Below are 20,458 nucleotides of genomic sequence, written 5' to 3' on the forward strand. Positions count from 1 at the left end.
CACTTAATTAAGACCTCTGCAAACAAACTGGCTTTAATGTGGTAGAGGCCTGGAAATAAAAAAATGAAAGTGACTCTTGGGTTTATGGAAGCTACACGTTGATGTCATGACACATTGATGTAATGGAAAAGAGGCCAGCATGTTGCTGCTTTGGCCAGAACGTCCTCTTAAATAGGTGCCTGGTTTATGAGCATGGTCATGGCTACGCATGGAATGGTTTGCTTCACAGTCCTCAGCTGTTGATTCCACCCTCCAGTAAGGTGACCACTGTCACATTCAGTGATGTGTGTGATCCCACGTAGTGTATTAGTCAATAGGCCAATTTGGTAACAAGGTTTTCCATGGTCAGAGTATGTTGGTTTTCTTTGAGAAGCCTCTGACATTCAAGATGTTAATTCTCCTCCTTCTCCCTTTCTCTCAAGGTTTGGACATCTAAGCGTGGCTCACATCTTGCTGGAGAATGGTGCTGATCTCAATGCACAGAATAAGCTAGGGGCCAGTGTCCTCACAATGGCCTCCAGAGGTGGCCACGTCAGCATGGTGAAACTGTTGCTGGAGTCTGGAGCTTTTGTAGACAATTACGACCATTTCAGCACAAGTGTTCTCAGCAGCAGCAGAGATGACCTTCCGGATATCACTCCACTGATGGCAGCTGCTCAGCATGGGCATGAGGCAGTGGTACATCTATTATTAGACTGGGGAGCTGATTGTAATTACACCGTGAAGACAATGGGCTGGAGTCCTTTAATGCTGGCAGCTGTTAGTGGAAAGGTGAGCTTGGCACAGCAGCTCATGGAGAAGGGTGCCAATCCTGATCACCTGAATGTACTACATAAAACACCTTTTGAAATCTCTGTTGGCTTCAAACACAAAGACATGAAAGACTACCTGGAATCTCTCACAACAATCAGACCCCAGGCAGGTATGGAGCACTGTTTTTTTGTTTTGTTTACTTGGAGTTTTGATTGTGTATTTAGAAATTGAAGAGGTTATTTTGGATGTACATGATGTTCCTTATAATTTATAACTAGACTCTTCTGAAAATGTTGAAGTAGGTACACCTACCTTGGGTGAGGCAGGGATGCCCAACTTCAGCAGATCACCTCCACCTTAGCATCATGAGATTCCTGTCCTGCAATAAACAATGTATGAAACAATGTTAAAATGTTTAATGTTTTGAGTAGGTTTTGCTTTTAAAACACATGCTCCCCATGCTCATTTAGGAAGAAAATTACAAAAGCCTGCTTGAAATGGCACTAAAGAAGGGACGTAAAAAACAATAGGATATCAAAGAAAGGATATCACAAACTCAAAGAAAACTTAAAAGTTAAGCAATCTAGAAAACTTGCCTTGTAAGGAGTGATGGAAGAGGTTCAGTCTGCCTCGTTTCACAGGGAGGTGGCTAAGAGGTGTGATTAATAGAGTGACCTCATTAATGACCAGGAGGTCCCATAGTGGAGTGCCTTTTTGTATGGCATCCCAAGACAAAAAAATTACGAGTTTTGAGTTAGAAGAATATGAATGGCAAATAAGACACTATGTTTTGTGGTGAAGCTCAGGCCTGGAGTGACTTGGTGGAGGTGTGCAATCTCTAACAGTTGCAGTCAAGGTTAAATGCCATTTTAAAACTCATCATCAGATTGTCTCCACTGGGTGTCACGTACAACACCTGTGACATGCAGAAAACCAGATGAGGTTAACCTAACAGCTTCCTCTACCACTCTGAATATATAAAACCCCCTTAAAGTTTTTTGATAGTGGACTCTGTATTCTAAGAAAGCCAAGTATTAATGTGGATGAATAACAAGTTGGCACATCCCCTGTTTTTCTGTTCCTTAATAGAGATGTGTTAAATCTGTCCCTGAAATCAGACAGTTTGGTTTGGACATTGTGTTGAACATGTGAACATCAATAAGTCACTTCAGAGATTGAGACCTTATTCTGTGTGTGACTGGGAATGCTTTCCAAGGTATTTGTGCTTTATGATGCAGACCAGTGCTGGGAGGTGCTTAACAAGAAGGTTTGGAAGAGCTGCATCTGGATTTTTCAGCTTTGAAGTACTTGCTTTGACTAGCCTTAGGAAGAACCTTTTCCAGGTGCCATTCAGTCATGGTGGCAGAAAGCCTGTAGGGTAGAGGAGACCACTTTAAGTTCTCTGTCACTTGTGATACCCAGATAGGCTTATTTAAATCTTACCTAATTGTCTGTATTACACAGCCATGTAGACATGTCTGCGGTCCCCCAAATTTTTATTTATTTGATTTTTCTTTAGTTTATTTTTATTTACATTTGATGCCATTCCTGCAGGTCAGCTCCCCTTGTACTTTAGGAAGCGAGAGCAAAAATCTGACATTTGGTTCTGCTTCATTAGTCAGATGATGACTCACAGACTAAGTCTGAGCTAGGGCTTTCATACCACCACACTGCCAGGCAGAACTGGGTGACTGTGGATGTCTGCTCATGACCAGCCTCTGAGGAGTAGACATTGGTTGGTTCCAGTTCACCCAGCAAAGCAGCCGTCTGTGGGATTCACGAGTGCAGCACTTTACTCCTGGCCCATGTGTTTGCACACGTAGAACATATGGCCTGATGAATCTTGAAAGTCTTCTGTAGTCACACAACTTCTAGTATTGGAGAAGTTTGTTGAAGCTCAGGGGGTGGACTTTTGCTTTAAAGCAGATGAGTGTGCCTGTCACCTCTTCTGAGGGGGTTTCCACCAGCAGGAAGGTAGTAAGTAATTGGGGCAGAGGGGATAAAAATCTTAAGCTTCCACACAGGTTTATGCTTTGGTTTGTGGCTGTGGCTTCAGTCTCCTGTTTTTCAGTGGTGAGCTCATATGCAGCTCTTTCTACTAGAGCAGTTTCTGAACCAGGAGAAAACGTAGGACCCGCCACTCTTTTTCTCAGTCTTAAAATAAGGGTTTGTCGTGGTTTTTTTTGGGAGATTTCCAGCAATTGCTTTTGTTCAGCATTTTCAAATTACTAACTTTGGAGTCAAGCTATGAATGTTAACCTTTCTGTATTATCATAAAAATGGCAGAATCAGGCTCAAGAAATCTGTCTCCTTGTTTTCCTTAAAATCTTTTTACCCCATTGGTTCTGTAGTGCCAGTAATGCTGTGGAAGATGAAAAAGAACATGTTCTTCTGGTGTGATTGGAAGATGCAAAATATGTCACTCTCTTTGTCATCACCTTGTGTAGCATCAGCAATTTCAGGGCACATCAGAGGAATGACCCTTCACTCAAAATACTCAGATTTGTAATGCTTATAGTTCTTAGTATGGGGATGGGGATCTGGTGGCTGAAGGATATTTACTAATACACAAATAGCAAGCTGTGTATTTAAATAGTCACTGTTATTTTTGTGACCTTCACAAATCAACCTGTCAATAATCCAGAGGAAACAAAAATGGGACAGCTTGTAAAACTCCTCCTGAGTCACCTTTCAAAATGATCCAGTGCTATTTGAGTATGTGCTCTTGTACAGGGGGTTGCCCCAGACCACAGAACCATACCGTGGTTCTTCAGTTGATATTTTAGTCTTCTAGGCAGGAAACACAGAAGTTTCCAAATAACATTTCCTGATAGAGAATGAAAGGTAAAAAACTACTGTACTGGTGCTTTGTTACAGTTTGTAGCTTTTGCTCTGCACAGAGAACCATGCAGGTGAGTCATTCTTCTGAAAGGGGACAAAAAGCTTATCAGTGCTTTCTTTGTTCTTATTAAATGTATGTATAAACATATGCCCTATGGTACCTTTATGTAAATCTTTTAGTAGTTTTTGCTGATTTTACCCTAAGTTTTGTCTTTTTTAATAATTCCCAATAGAAATAATTGTATTTCTTTCAGATATGGAAAAGAAGCAACCTGATATCTTTCATGCTTTGAAACTGGGTAAGTACTGACCAGATTCTTCCACTGTATCTGGTTCTTGTAATTTCAGAGCATTTTGTTTGCTAGCAGGGGAAAGTGTGCCGGTTCTGTTTTTACCCATGGATTTGTGTTTTTCCTTGTTTTTCTTTTCATTTTAAAAATACGTCTATTTCTGTAGTTTATTTTTCTTCACATTCCATTATGAGAAAATCTTTATGTCCTGGTTGTGCTCTTCATGCCAAAATGGTCTGATGTAGTAGCTCCAGTTATTCCAAGACCATGATACCTTTAATATGATTTTTTTTTCCTTCCTCATAAACATGAAGTGTGAAAACAAAGGTGCAAATTGGTGCAAAAAACTATGCTGGCTTCTACTCCTTATGAGCGTTGCGATTGCTCTGTAAAGTTGCTACAAGGAAAGAAGAAAGTGTCTCAGATCTTGCCTGTTCTTCTGTGAGCCAGTGTGACTTTGACGAGCACACAACTGGTAAAACTTCTGTGGCAAACTGGAGGAACCAGTGCCATCTTGTTGATTTAAATTTGGTCCAGGCTCTGATGGGTTGCACCCCTGATAGATGGTAAGCTACTTTCTAGTAACCTATTTTCCTGGATCTTCCAGCATAGGAAGAAGTGCTAAAATGAAGGGTTTGACCTGAGACTTGGTGTCTGATGGCTTTGGCATGGGAAACAAGACTATTTACTTTCTGCTGAGGTCCCTGATAGTGTCACAGGTTAGAAAACTGCACTGCTTGCAACCTCTGTGACAGGTTAGAGAGATTTAATAATTGAATCAAATTTTTTTTTTTTTTTTCAAATATTGGAAAATGTCCCTCCTGTGAGATTAAATCTCATGTCCAATGAAGTCATAAGAGGTGTCCCATGAGGCCTAATGGGGGGCTCTCTTCTCCAGTCAGCTGTCCTTTATTTGGGAGTAGCCTACCTCAAAGCAATGAGGAAGCTTTGGTAATGCAGCCTTGCATGTGCAGTGGGCCTAACAGTTCTTGCTGGTGCTGTGCTCTCCACGTCTGTGGTACAGGAGGTCTGACCACAGTGAACTGAGAGCTGGCTCTGCCCCTCCTGGCCCTGGCAGGTGCATGTAGAATAAGTAACCTTCAGCTGAGCTCAACTGTGACTCATTCCAGCTTTTTTGCCCATGTGCACGCTCCTGAGTGTTAAAAAATAGTGAAGCTTTTGGTATGGTTCACCTTCTTGCCTTCAGCAGGGAGCTGCAACCTGAAGAGAGCTCTGAGTTAGCAACTTTCACAGTTTCGGATGGGTTTTTAGATCTTTTTTTATTTCTATTATTTGTAAACCAGTGATTTTTCTCTGAAGGAAAATGCCATTTTTTCTAAACATCTGTCCAAATGGTTTTCAGTAATGCATCTTTAAATCAACAATTATCTTCCAAGTTTTATTGTTGCTCCATTTGTAACTGAAAAATCAGAGGTGTGTTTTAAATGGTCAAGCCTGGTCTTGGTGTTCAGATCTCCTCTTGGGTTTGGTGCAACAGTTTAAGAGTTGCATTTTAATTAACTGTTGTCAGTCGTCTTCTCAGAACCTTCATGGAGTTCCAAGCTACCAGAACTGGAAATGGGCAGACACCGTAGTGGTGGAGAAAGAGCTGTTAGGCAGTGGTACCAGAAGCTCTCTCTTAAGTGTTGGCCTTCACATGTAAACTACCAGACCCTCTTCCTGGGAGAGCCTCAGATCTGTTAGATTTTAGCATTCATCTGCCCTTCTTGTATCCCTGTGTATTTTAGCTTGGAATTTATAAGCACTAGTTCTGTATCAGAAGGAGTCTTGATGGGGACCCTGATGAATACTGGTTAGCATGCTTTTTTTGTTTTCATCTGAAATATCGACTAGGGATGGTGATACTGTTAGAAAAGCAGCTTACTAGGTTAAGAAGTGTCCAGGCCAGAGTTCAAAGTTAATTCTGGAGTCTCTGTAGGTTCCAGGGTTTCAGATTAACAAAGTGTGTGATGTGAATCTGTGTTAAAAAGCTACATGCTGTCTTTTACTAAACTGGGACATAAAGAAAGTAATTCTGTGCTTCTGTATCTCTCCCATTCCAAGAAATTACCTGAGTGGCATGGGGTGGGGGAGGGGAGGGGTGTTAGTCTCAGTGAGAGCACTGAAGTGCCTGCAGGGCTTATCTGTGATTCTGACTGACTTTCCAAGGAAAATGTTCATGCTTCTGATTGAGTTAAAGGCAGCCCATGTCATGAAGCAGTTTAGCATCTGAAGCTTTTTTCAAAGATGAGAATTTTTCCATTTGCATGGCCATTGATGGTTTGTTACTTCTTGCCTTTGTTCCTATGGTGGTAAGTATTTGGTCATGGAGATCTTTTTTCCCTGCTAACTTCTTCCCTTCTTTTGCCTGCCATGTCATCATAAAGTAAGGGAGGCAAGTGAGCTTAAGCTCTCTGCTTAAGATAACCCTGACTACCTCACACATTTTTAAAAAGTGCTTGTTCCTGCTTTTGTTAAGATTGAGAAGAAAACCCCACAAACTAGTTAAAACATGTTCAGTAGTGCGTTTTGTACTGCTTTTTGTAATCTAGACGAGAACTCGGTGACTTCCAGCCTCTTTATGTGGAAACTTGAATGTTAGGTTCACTTCTAAAGCAGTAGAAAGCTAACAGGAATAACACGTTACTCTTGAGCAAGGTGTAGAGAAGTTCTGCATTGAGTAATTATTTTAAATATTTGCAGCAGGATTAAAATAACTTCATAAATATAAGAAAGTTGAGCACTGGAATAGATGAATTCCTTTGGAGGTTGTGGAATTGTATCTAGGGGCTTTTGAAATCAGTGAACCGCCTTTGTAAGAGGAACTTGTGGGTCAGTGTGACACAGGGCATTGTTCTACCTGCTTAAGGCAAGGGATGGCCTCCACCACCTTTCAGAGTGCCTATGTACCCACTCTTTTTGATTCTGAAATTGTTGCTTTCTGTGATTTCAGCCTATGGAGATAGAACAGGGATCTTTGTCCTACTGAGGGACAAATCATGGTGTTTCAGCATCATCAGTTTCTGTTGCATGACATCATCTTATAACAATTTAATAGAAATATTCCCTACTCGTGTGGTCACATGTGGGATGCACTGCAGTTTGTACAGCCTTGATAGATCAGTTGGTCATTTCAGAAAATCATTCTTGTGTGCAGATAGGGAAAATGAGGGAAACCAGTGCCTCATGCTTATGCTACAATTTCATGTAGCCTGGGAAGATGTGCTGGTTGACCAAAAGACCAAGGATGAGTAGAAATGTTCAGCTTTACTGTTGCAGTTGCACTAGTACTTTTTTTTTTTTTTCTGTTTTCATTCCCCTGAGTGTCATCAAATCAGAATACATGTTAATTCCCTGGCTGCTCAGTTCTCTGCTGCTCATGTGGATTATATTTTATCACTGTTTTGCAGGAGACTTCCGGCTGGTTAAAGAGATCGTTGATGAGGATCCCAGCCAGGTCAACATAACCAATGTCGATGGCGCGTCCCCGTTAATGATTGCGGCTGTAACGGGACAGCTGCCCCTCGTGCAGCTCCTGGTGGAGAAAAATGCTGATACTGACAAACAAGATAATGTTCATGGCTGGACAGCACTAATGCAGGCCACATACCATGGGTAAGAGGCATGCTCTCTGTGGGTCTGTCAGTAAAGAAGTTCCGTTCTGACATCCCAGTAGAAAAAAATCTAGTACTGATTTAGGAAGCAGAGGAGTCTTACAAGAAGTTGAGAGATTTGTGACCTCTGTTTTCTGCGACTCTTGCACTGTCCTTGGCTTTTCAGAGCAGACCTGAATGCTGTTTGGATTTCAGAATGAGTGAGACTCGAGTCTTGCTCAGTAAGTGCTGGGAAAATAGTGCTCCAGGCAGGCACTAGGAGCTTTGGTGCCAGTTTCAACTTCAATCCTTTCATGGTTTTTAGTGTTTTGTAAGATAGTGTCACCTCCTGCCAGGGTTGTAGGTCTACATCAAGTAGTGAAACTCGAGACAATCACCCTTCTGTGTGCCATTCTTAAAACTGTTCTTATGTTCCCCTAATCAGCCTTTAGTTTTCATGGAGTTTTCTGAAATGCACCTGCCAGACAACTGACGGTCGTTTTCTCTAGAGCTACATTATAAATGCAGGTAGGCACTAAAGAGCCACACCCCAGGAACCCGTCTGGTACTTCACATGTGATCTCTGTTCTATACTTGGCATTGTCCAAAGGCAGAATATTCAGTTGAGGAGGGTGAACTTTTCTCCATTGTTGTACACCAGGCTCTTGGCAAGATGAAGATTCACTTCGCTGCCTGGCAGTGCTCACGTCAGTTGTACAAATGCAGATACTTCTTTTTAGTCAGCAGTTCTCATTTGACTATGAAAGTGCAACAGAGGGGGAAAATAGGATGTCAAGTTGCAATTTTCATGTGAAAATTTTCTGAGGAAGTTCCTAGGACTTACATAAGATGAGATTCCCTGCTTCCTCACCAACGCAGTACTGGTAGTAGCCACAGGCATTGCACAGAAGTGCCTGAAGGCCTGTTTTTCTGGTGCAGCCATTTTACCTACCAGCAGCCACTACAGTGCACTGCTGGAGTGGAGGCAGCCAGCAGACAGTGATGTGCAGGGCTGCTGGCACATCCCTTTCCGGGTACTTGGGCATTCTTCTTGTCTGTGGAAGCACAGAGCATGGCTGAGTGCTTCAGGTACTGCCCTTCAGGGCTGGGGCTGACACAGTTTTAAGGAAGAGAAGTAATGAGAAGTATGCAGAGGGACTGTGGTGGGGATCAGCAGAATTTTTGTTAGAAGAGAGGAGGAGAATTCCTCCTCCATTTTTGGTTGATTTTATCTTGAGTGGGTTCAGAAATGAGGATGTTGTCTGTGTGATAAGTAAAGCTCTGATGTGGAGAGGTTGAGGTCTGTCAGCCTCAGTATTAGAGGCTGCAGTCACCTGTTGCTACTTAAGAACATTTTTTCTCTGTTGCTTATGTGTGTGAGAGTTTATTTTTATACAAGGTCAGTCTCTGTTCAAGAGGAATTCTGTATTAAGTATATTTTGCCTAGCTTTGTTTCCTGTTTGCTTATTTTGTAGGCTGAATTACAGTGTTGTTTTTAATTCGCAAGGCAAGTCCTGCTTATTTATTCAGGTGTACGAAAGGGGAGAGGGGCTAATGAGAATGGGATGGTGAGTTCCTTCTATGCGACTAGCCTTTAGGAGCTGTTGTTGGAAGGTGTTTGTGTTGGTTATCATTTAATGCTGATTGGTTTTGCGTTTTAAACGCCTCAAGGATGTGATAATGTGCTTTCTCAATTATATAATTTATATCTCTAATTAAGTGAAGTACTGTTTGCACTTTATAAATTATCTTCAGTCAATTTGACTTCTCTGTATGCAATTTCTTATCCGCATATGAAGTTGTGTTGAAGTGTTAGTGATGGTGTATGATGACTACTGGACTGGCCTTTGTCTTTCCATCTGCTTTTTTGTCCTAAGCATTAATGGCCTTTCACTGGGAAGGTGTTTGGCAACAAATTCCAGGTCCAAAGTGTCACCTTAAGAAACTGACCATTCAAATTAGGTTTTTTAGACTGGCTTTCTTCATGTCGATTAATGTAATTCATAGTGAATAATCAGTGACTGACAAAGGGGTTGTGGGAGCTTCTGAATAGCTTGTGAACAAATTTATTAGAGGTTTTTTGTTTTTTTTTTTTTTTTTCTTAACCTGAGCAATGCCTTTTTTTCTTCTCTTAAAGGAACAAAGATGTTGTAAAGTATTTGTTAAATCAAGGAGCTGATGTCAATCTTCGTGCAAAAAATGGATACACAGCTTTTGACCTGATAATGCTGCTGAATGATCCAGGTATGTTATTTCAAAGAGCAGTGGGAAAATATAAAACATAAAAAGAGAAACATCCCTTCCAACCTGGAAAATACCTTGGAGATGCCAGGAAGTGTACTCTAAGATCTGGTCTGGACTGGACCAAAAAAAGGATACTGCCTGAAAACAGTGGGCTTTGAGTTAATTGGTTAGGTGAGCAAATAGATCTATGGGATAACAGATCGTGTGCTTTCCTTTTACTTGTTTTTGTATTTATTTATCCTTTTATTTGTTTTTTGATACTCCAAAATATGTTGTTTGTGTCACCAGAGCCAGCTCAGTGACATTTGCCTGTGGTGGCCCAGGTATTCTGTAGTGTCCTTAGCACAGAGCTATGCACTGGAGCCCAAAACTTCCACTCAGTAAACAGCAGTAAAGGGACAGGACAAAGAGAGTGCAAGGAGAACAAAGCTAGTGAACTGGCTGAACCTCCCTCCCTCTGGGTCTGTAAAGGCTGGGGATAAACCATGCTTCAGGGTTCAGGTTGACTTGATGCCTTTCAAAAAGGCAACATGATTTGGGGAGACTTCAATGAAACACATTTAGTTTTTGTTGTAGCTTGTTTAGCCTATATAATCTGTTATTGTTGTCCTTGCCTGGTACCTGAATTTCTTTATCTGAGGCCAAAACCCAGTACTGCTGATGGAATTAATGTTTGTTTTCTCTGTATTTATTCATTATGGTGTTTTTGGTCACTAACAGATTCCTTTGTCAAAAGTAGATCATTAATAGTATGAGATTTTAAAAATAAATACAGTGAAATATTTTAGAACTAACTTCTTGTAGGGTAGAGTAGTTTGTCTTGTTACCTGTCTGTCTATATGTATATAGGTCAGTTTTGTCTGCCCTCCTGCAAGTCTTTCCTGACTTCTGTATAAAATATGGATTTACAGACTATCTTGTTGCTTTCCTGTTGTTGTCTCTTGCTTGTTCGTTTTTCTTCCTCTTCCTGGCTTTTTTTTCCCTACTTTTTTTGTCCACCTTTTTTCTTACCATGTCTTTTCAGTCCCTTCATTGTCCAGGCTGAACATCTCCTTTCTTTTTGGGATTTAATTTCAAGCTTCTTTTCTGCAACCTCGCTTGAAGAAAGAATATTCCGTTTTCTCTGCTCTCTTCTGTGTCAGGTGAGAAAAGGGAGCATCACAATATTGGTCTTAACTTCACAAGGTGTTGGAGGAGGCAGTTCACTTGATCACACATGACTGACTCTGGCTGGTGGCATGCTCGTTTATATTGATAAATACCTTTAGAGAGGTCATGGTAAGACTGCAGCCCACTGTGTGGGGACAAGGCATGGGAGACCTAGGTCATGAAAGAAGGTTTTGGGGATTCATCTGCTTTGTATTTGAGGTAGAAAAATTGCTACTTATATGGGATATATGGGGAAAGTGTCAGCATATCAGTTAGAATTTTGGAAAGCAAAACAGACTAAACATCTTAATGCATTGTCTCTTAGACACGGAGCTGGTACGGTTACTGGCATCAGCATGCATGCAGGTGGACAAAGACAGGAACAAACTGAACAACAGGTCATCTTTGCCTTGTTCCAGAAGTAGGCAATCCTTAAACATCCCCATGTTGCCAGATGACAAAGGAGGTCTAAAGGTAAATATATTCACTCTTCATGATTAACCAATGCATTGTTTCCTATACTATATGAGGCAGAGAAAATCATTGCCCAGAAGTACTTCAGATCTAAGATGTAACTGTGTTTTTTAGGGTATGTGTGTTCCAAATTCCTCATAGGCAGTGTTTTCAGGTTTTATGGAATGTAACGTGTTCAGCTTGCTTTTTGTCAGATGGCAAGGCAAAAGGAGACCATTTAAGGAAGAATTTACATTGAAGTATTTCAGTACCTAGAAATAGATGTCATAATTCAGTGGTGGAAGGTACTGTGTTCATATGTTTGGAACTGAATTTCCATTATATTCTTAATTTTAAATATGCATTTAAAATCCATGTGTACTCGAGTTTTAGTAGATTGGTTTTAAACTCATTGCTAATTTTTTTTCCTTTTTTTAAGTTGGAGTGGATGTGTTATGGGGATTTGGCTAGTATCTCCTAAAATCCTGAGAAGCTGCCTATTTATGTCTTTGTTCTATGTAGGAACTGCAGCACTGGTTCTTTTATTTTACTTTTATGGTATTTAGTGGGCTCTAGAAAAAAGAATGGATGGTGTGGTGAGGGAACTAAAGCTCTGGTAATGTAACTGGAAAATAGTCCTGGGACTCTGAGGAAGAAGTTCTTCACCATGAGAGTGGTGAGACCCTGGAATGGGTTGCCCAGGGAGGCGGTTGAAGCCCCATCCTGGGGGTTTTTAAGGCCAGGCTGGATGAGGCTCGGGGCAGCCTGATCTAGTCGGAGGTGTCCCTGCTCATGGCAGAGGGGTTGGAACTGGGTGATCTTTGTGGTCCCTTCCAACCCTGACAGATTCTGATCTGTTTTAGCAGAGGACTTAGTAGTGTTGGCTTGATGGTTGGACTTGATGATCTTAAAGGTCTCTTCCAACCTAAAGGATTCTATGATTCTGTGTAGGACTGCCTAAGAGCTGAGGCACTGTCTCTGATGTCTACCTCTAGGACAAAGGTAGACAGCATTTCAACCATAAACAGAAACAGTCTATTGCCATTGAAAATTGAGAAGACCATAGCATAGATTTTAATATGAAGAGTGGAAGAGTGTGCAGCTCAGGCTAACAGGTCCTATGACGTGCTGCATCCTTAACTTGAAATTGGTGGTAGGCCAGTGGGAAAGCACATAGAGTTGGAACAGGTGTGTGACACTTGATCAAAGATATTGCAACTTGCCTTGTCTGTCTGCAAAAGAGAAGGAAAAAGTATTCGTTTATTTTGTTGTTGCTGTTGTTTATTTAGGTGAATAACTTTTGATTATGGTGCACCTCAGAATTTCCTTGAGTCTGTGATCTCACCTTCCTAGTATAGATATTACCAGGTCTTGGAAACGCACGTGGTAATTTCCAGGCTATTGTTGACATGAATTTTAAAGTCAATTTAAAGTTCTACTTCAGCTCAAACCTGTTTTGTGGCTTTAACTATGAGGCAACAAGTGGTTATTATTTAATGATTATTCTATGATTTGATGTGATACAACTTCAGTAACAGTTTAGATGGACCTGTTTAAGAATGGAGTTACTTAGTGTGATGGGAGGTGGTCAGAACACCTTCTGGCTTTGTGGAATACTGATCAGCAGTTAGTTGGATTGCAGCTCTTGGAATATTACAATGCTAAGACTTGAATTAGGGTCATAAAAGATTATGAAGTGAAATTAAAAAAAAAAATGTAAGATTTGTCAGTGATAAGGATCTACACATTTAGTATTTTGATGTGCAGGATGTTTAAGTATTTGATCTCAAAACTAGAAAATATGTTGTTTACAAGTTAAGTCTTAATGAAGCACTTTTTTAGCAGAACTTGTACTCTGTATAGCCATATCATTCATATATAATATATATATCCTGAAAGCGAATATTGCCCCCTCTTCTATCTCTGCTTAATGTTTTATTAACCATTCTATCTGACCACAAGTATGTATTTCTGGTGGCTCAGCCAGTACCCAAATTTTCTGTCTAGATCAGTGCAAATGACAGAATGTGAGGTCAAAAGAATAATGGAATTGAAAAAATGAGAGGCACTTGAGAGGCTCACCTGCCTTTGTGTAAGGAGACAGAACGAACATGGCAAGAACATCCTTGACAGCAGTTTCTATTCTCTCTTCCTTCATCGTGGTAAAGAATATCCCTTGGTCCCATGGCCTCTGTCAGCACCCAGTTTCACTGCTTTTCAGCTCTTGTGGGCAGAATTTTTTTTTGCCCCTGATTTAATTTCTCTCTCTCTTACTGCATATTATGTTGATTGATTCTGGTTCAGTGGCCACCTTAATTTTTATAAGAACTATAGAAGTACCTAAAGAATCATCATAGCTTCAAATTTTTTTTTTTTTTCTAGACTAAGCAAAAATAATTCATTAAAATTTCCCTATTTACACGTTATATTTCCTAAACTTCTTACTATTTCTAATTTGTCTGTGTCTGTCAAGGTGAGGGATCCAAAACGAGTCATGAGATTCCAACGAGGGTGTCAGTAGCACATAGTGGTGTTCGAAAGCTATTTGCAGACTTGTGTGATTCATGCTGTTACCAGTGAAATTCACTTTTTTTTGCAGCAGCAGTAGGACACTGTGCACCTATACTTAGTTTGTGATATTCTTTTTTTTTTCCTTACTATGTCTACTTTGCTACTTAATGCCTTTTATGTATTTGTACACTTGATTTCTTCCTCTTATGTGTCAGCTTGACTCGTACTGAATGATGTCAATTTGTCAGTGCTTAGGGTGTCTGGGGTGGTCATGAAACTGTGCAGGTTGATGTCTTCCACAGACTGTGTGAAACATGTTATGTTTCATTGTTGCTGTTGTTAATGAACTTTTTCAAACTCCTGTTCCACTCCACAAAGTGTCCTTCCCATTTCAGATTAAATTGTTGGTAACTTGTCTCTTAATATGTTTTAGGGCTATGGTGCTTTTGTTATTTTGATTTTACTTGAACCATAATTTCCTCAGTCATCCAATGAATGTTACATGGAATAGCAATAAAGGTTTTGTTGAAATCAATCTGTTTTACAGCTTTTCCTCCCTTCTGCCTCTACTTGACCAGTATCTCGGTCAGAAAGAGAGAATGATTTAGTGGGATTTATTCCCAACAGTCCCATGCTTCTGTCTCTTATGAGCTGTGATGATGTACCAAGTGTTTTCAGTGATGTCCTTTTAAAATTTATTGATCAGAATGTTTAATTTGAAATTTTTCCTTTTGGGGTGTGGTTATGTATTTGCCTTTTGCCTCACTTCTATAGCTTCTTACATCCTCTTAACTTATTTTGAGGATAATCAATATTTGTTCAGAGATCATGTCATCTATAATTACTCTAGGGTAATTTTAATCAGTCTTGTCTCGTTTTAGTTTGTGTAAGCTCATTTAAATATTCTTACTCTGTTAAGCAGATGCACATATATTCCTACCTTCCTCCTGTTAATGGTATTCATACTAAAATATCTGATCACAAGTAGGCTGCTTTTGAAGTTTAAAAAAACCAAACCCTGTTCAGTGTCTCTTGTTTGGTCATTTTTGTCATTAACCAGTTGACTTTTTATTTGGTTGTGTGTTTCTTTTGTTTGTAATCTATGCATAATACAGGCCCTTGTTCCTTTACTTCCTGATAATTTAGTGGATAACCATGATCTCATTCTTTACACTTTTCAAACAGGTGTTCGTTTCTCGATATTTTGAAAACTTGAAAACCAAGTTTTGCCTTTTCAATATGCAAAAATTTTGTGTGGATTATGACATTCAGTTTCTTTTTTTAGATTAGAGTTGTTTGAGGGCAGAGGTTTCTAGCTCTTTCGCTGTTATTTCATTCCTAATATTGTTACAAATGTTGAAGGTGTTCTCCAGTGGCAACACCATTTTTCTCTTCTTTGATACCATGGCCTTCTCTCACTGCTACTAGATTTCAGCCTTTTGACAGGCACTGTTTTTAACCACAAATGTATTTTGGTTACTTGGTTGCTTCTGTCTAGTTTAAAGCCCTTTATTCCCACTTCTGTGTGCCTGTGATGTAGTAGGGTGTAATATGGGGAGGCCCGAGGCATCTGCGGGAGCAGAGTAGAAACTCCAGCTCAGGCCACCATACTCTGAACACCAAAGGACATGCACCTCTCCACTATTGCTCCTTTCCTGCTGAATAACATGATGCCTGTACTTAGTCCTTTTGGGGTTGGTTTGTCCTGCCAGCAGGTGTTAAGGAAGCAACAGCACTGTGGAGAAGAGTAACAAAGATGATAGGAACCTGGAAGTGATCTTTGTTACAGAAGCAAACTAGCTGCAGTGAACAACACCAAAGCGCACTGTGCAACCAGTCTCTCTTCAAAGTTCTTTGTACTGTGTTAAAACCAGATGGATTTTTTTTTTCCTTTTCAGTTTCTTTTGGAAGGTGAATAAATGCTGAACTGTGGGGGTTTTACTGCTTGCTCAGAACTGTCTCTCTTGCCTTTTTCCATCTGGCCTTTGTTGCTGAAAGTAATGTAAATCTTTATTAGTTATGACTCTGAAGAGATACAAAGGTCTGAGAACTCTATCCATTACTAATGCTCTGTGCAGATTTAAAATCTTTTTAATGATCATCTGCTGTAATGATTTGCAAGGAATAATTTTACAGCTTATATCAGTTCTACTGTATTACAGTTGGGAAGACATATATCGGTAAGCAGTTGAAAAGTGTTAAACACCAAGGAGAGAGGGGAATATATGTGGTGAGAAGGAATGGCTAAGAATAAAGAGTGAACTAGGAAAGTGTGTTATCTGGACTGGATATCTTGTAAAGCTGTCTTGATGAAGTATCATCACTTATATATGACTTTATTTTTGTTTAAAGGTGTTCCAAGGAACAAAAAGGGAAGAAGCTTTACTACGAAATAATAAAAAATATTTATAATGTTACTTAACTATAAGCCACATAATCTTTATTAGAGATTGCATAAGTCTTCTTGATATAGCCTGTAAGTCTTGTATAATCTAGAGAAATGTTCTGCTAAATACTTGAATCATTTTGCCCTGTGTGCCTGTAAAAATGTGTAAATCTGTAAATGCTCAGACAAATCTTAGTTTGAGCAAAGATGGTCCTTTTGAGTAAGTTTCCACCTATGATAGCTGTATGGACAGAGACTGTACGTGCAGTAGTCCTGAGGTTTTACAGCTGATATTTCCTTGCCTTGCTCTTTTTCAGTTTACGATCTTTCCAGTCTGGCAGGGTTTATCTGTACAGCAGCACTGTGTGTAAGTTTGACAGCAATACTATCAGAAGTCTTCCAGTTTGCCACTAATTTTGAAAATCTAAAGGATTTAGATTTTAAAATCCTAAGATTTTTTTCAAATCTAAAAATCCTAAAAAGGAGAAGCATTCATGTAGATTGCATAAATCTCTATGCACATGTCTAAAAAGCCGAAAATAGACAGGGCAGTTCACTAATGGCAGAGAGTGTAAGAATGGGTGGTGAAATTGGAAGTTAATGGGGAGATTATATATTTACAATGTAGCTGTAGAAATTTTCTGTTCAATTTCCCTCAGACATTTATCTAGCTTGTCTTTTCAGATAGCGTGGAAAAATATTGTAAGGCATTTGCCAGATGAGAAATAAGGCAAGAGATTAATTTTATGCGTACAGATTATGGTGAAGAATTCTGTTGATAATTGCAAACCACTTTAACATTGCTTCTGTAGTTTATCTCAAAAACTCCTTGACAGATTTATCACTGCTGTAAGGTTTACTTAATTATACATTTCTTTTCCTCTTTTTTTTTTTTTTTTTTTTCCCCCTTTTAGTTGGAACTAAATTGTTGTGTCTTCTTGTCAATCTAGTCGTGGTGGAGCAGGATGTCCAACCGGTTCCGCAGGCTGAAGCTGAGTCCCACGCTGCGCCACGGCTTTCCTTCCAGCCCCTTTGGGCCCTTCCCCGACGAGCCCGAGCCGTCGGTACCTTCCGCCGCCAAAGCGCTCGCACAGAGCGACACGGACACCGCCGGGAGCCCTGATGCTGCTGCAGCTCGGGTCACAAACAACAAAGCCTGTGGTAAAGCCAGAGCTGTCTTGTAGGAAGTGAGCTCTCATGGGGTAGTGAAGATGATGCTATTTCTTATGTATTGATTTTGTTGTTATTTAACTTAATTTAACTGAAAAGACATGCAATGTAGTTGTGATATATAGAAAGACATGTTTGCACTCGTGTTGCTCATGCTGAATACCGAGTGCAGCATCATGTAATCAGGAGAGTGCTAATATAACCATGTTACTGTTCTGTAGCAGTATTGGACAGCAGAGACAGGTCACTCGGAAGTTGTCAGTGTCTTTGATAAACTAAGTTATGTAATAAAAACTGATTCTTTTAAACAAACAATTCTGAGAAGAAAGAGATTAGAAAAGCTCAGATCATAAAGCAGGCCTGCTGAAATTATGCGGCTCTCCACATGAAACCCCCACAGTCTGTGATAAGTTTACTGGCTTAACTTTAATTTAGGTACATGACAGTGTCACTGGAAGTCTTGGTTCTGTGGGCTTACTGAAGATAAAGCTGTTGAACATTTGAAAGCAATAACCTGTCCTTGAGACCTAAAGCAGGAGCATATAAACAATAAAACATCATTTATATATTTTTCAGGTGTAAACAGTGGAAAAGGAGGGAAGGATGATGAATTACTGACAACCATGGTATGTTGCAGTGTTCTTGATGTATTCAGCCCAGTCCAGAAGGTCATGCAGCTCCTATCATTATTTTGAGTTTTTTTTTTACCTCCTATCCAAGTAGCATTAGAAAGAGACCTATCGTTAGTTTCTGTCATTGGACAGGAGCTGACAGGCCGTGATACATCAGCAGTTCTTAGGCTGGGAAGTACTACAAGTACTGTGGTTATGGAAGCTGTTCACAAGTACTGACTGTTTTCGGGAGTCACTTGTACCTTTCATCAGCGCCGAGTTAGTAAACTAGATGGAATAGTTGCTGACAGGCAGTATGCTGTGAGGAAAACATGAATGGAACATGGTATAATGTGAAAGTGAGAAATTACTAGTAAAGGCAACTGTGAAATATTTAGTTTGGGATGTTTATTTGTATTATCCTATTTCTTCTTTTGTTACTCTGTCACTTTACTCCCTAGAGATGTCAAATTTGTCTGGTTACTCTTTATGATCTTTTTTTAAAAAGATTGAGTAACTTTTGATGTGACTGACTGGAAGAACTCCAGGATGCCAAATCAGTTGTATGGGTTTTTTTTCTCTTTATGGAGAACACATAGAGCAGGAGCAGGCAGTTGTTCACTGTTTCCAGGTGTTCTGTCTGAGAAGACAAAGGCTACCTTGTTATTTCTTTGAAATTAATTGTTAACAATCCTGTTAAAATAAATTTGGAGCAAGATTCAGCCCAATGAAGGAAGAGGTAGTTCTGTATTCATTGTGTTAGATGAATGAGCTTACTGAGAGGTGCCAGAACGTCCATTAAATTATCTCTGTTATTATGTGTTGTACATCTTCACAAATACTGCGTTTGTGTCTCGTTTTCATTTTATTTTGTTTAAAAATGCATTCGTCTCCATCTTTTATTTAATGTACAATTTTGAAACTGCATCATCAGCTGGCAGGACTCTCCCTGAGGGGGCAGCTCCTCACTTGTGTCCTTTCTTTGCTCCCCTCTCTCAGCTGCGGAGCAGCGCTCCCTTTACCAGGCTGCCCAGCGACAAACTGAAAGCAGTGATCCCACCTTTCTTACCACCCTCGAGTTTTGAGCTTTGGAATTCTGACCGAACTCGACTCAGCAAAGATGGCAAAGCTGAACAGATGAGAACTGCCTGGCCACAGAGAGCCATCAAAAACGATTTCAACAGCAGTGGAAACTCGGATATAGTAAGCAAACAAACTGTGTCCGGGCTAGGCTGGGTGGGGAGCCACACTGTGTTTGTGATTAGAAATTACTTCAAACCCACAGTCTCAGTAATGGCTTCTCCTTTTAAGCCTTAATGTTCAGGAAGAATACATATCTCTATGCAAGGAACATAAGTAGAACAAAAGTTTTGTATGAAATGAAATGACCTGTTTGCTGTTAACCAGAATAAAGTTGAACCCTAAAAAATTTACTGCAAACTGCTAAAGTAGCTGCTGGTTCTGCCTATGTATTTTAGTTGCCAAAGTAGGTACAGTCGTTGGAGTGTGGTGGAAACTGCTCTGATTTGGAAGAAGACTAGAGGCAGAAGAAAAGAATCAAAATTTCTCAATTTTTAGGAAATGGGGAGGGAGGGAAGAAGTACCAGTGAGACATTAATATACAGTCATAACATTCTGAAAGATTAGTAATAAGTTTACTAAAAACGTTTTAGCAGTTCGTGATCAAGTGGGCTTGAAGGCATACAGCCTTAAAGTACAAGTACTGCAAAAAGAGGAAAAGCCTGAATAAATTCAATATTTATAGAAAGCGCTGGCCTGATTCTACAGTGTTTTTAGAGAAAACACAAAACAGAAGGAAAATGGCTCATTTGTCTTGAGAAGCAAAACAACCTCAGCAACCTTTGCTATCACAGTTAGTAGGAGAAAAAGGACAAGTGCTTACTCCTCTGACTTTAGATTCTAATAGCCAAGTATAGAGAAGAGTTGTATTTCACTAGTCCAGAACTGTATTTCGTGTCAGTTGTATGACTGGGACAATGAAGACATTTTAGGAAGAATTTTGTTCTGTATTCTTTTTTTCAGTAAAAGTTAGCTTAATACCAACAGAGGTGATTTAGATGGAATAAGGTGGAGTATTAGAGATGACGTGATAGATCACAGGAAGGTAAATGTTTGTCATCCTAAAAAAAAATTATTATAGTAACCTAAGTGGATAATTGGCACCTGTCTCTAAAGTGAGGAGCAGGGGAAGTGTGGATGTGGCTGAGGATTTGGCTCGTGTATAGCTACATCATTGGTGCCTCAGTTAAGAACAGTTAATAAAATGGTGCAGGTAGATGTTTAGATTCAAGGGGATATGAATATACAACTGGAGGAGAGAAAGTTCATGCCCCTTGTTGCAGTGTAGTTAGTAAGAAACAGAGATATGATGGATGAGAAGTAGGTGGTAGGTGTTTTGTAAGATGGGAGAGACAAAACCAGGATTCTGCAAGAATG

The 20,458-nt window shown here is 39.9% G+C and overlaps 1 protein-coding gene across 1 annotated transcript in view; it reads left to right on the forward strand.

The window, feature by feature from the left end:
• Positions 1–422: 422 nt before the first annotated feature.
• ANKS6 (ankyrin repeat and sterile alpha motif domain containing 6) overlaps positions 423–20,458 on the forward strand; it is a gene marked incomplete at both ends in the record, with an annotated part of 28,382 nt that continues 8,346 nt past the window's right edge. Inside the window, 8 exons of the mRNA XM_008942057.1 lie at positions 423–922; positions 3,849–3,893; positions 7,295–7,499; positions 9,615–9,721; positions 11,196–11,344; positions 17,171–17,381; positions 17,967–18,016; positions 19,001–19,204. Of these exons, the coding sequence (XP_008940305.1) occupies positions 423–922; positions 3,849–3,893; positions 7,295–7,499; positions 9,615–9,721; positions 11,196–11,344; positions 17,171–17,381; positions 17,967–18,016; positions 19,001–19,204 (1,471 nt within the window). The remainder of the gene's footprint in view (positions 923–3,848; positions 3,894–7,294; positions 7,500–9,614; positions 9,722–11,195; positions 11,345–17,170; positions 17,382–17,966; positions 18,017–19,000; positions 19,205–20,458) is intronic.

The sequence above is a fragment of the Merops nubicus genome, unplaced genomic scaffold, assembly GCF_000691845.1.
Source record: "Merops nubicus isolate BGI_N331 unplaced genomic scaffold, ASM69184v1 scaffold52976, whole genome shotgun sequence".
Lineage (NCBI taxonomy): Eukaryota > Metazoa > Chordata > Aves > Coraciiformes > Meropidae > Merops > Merops nubicus.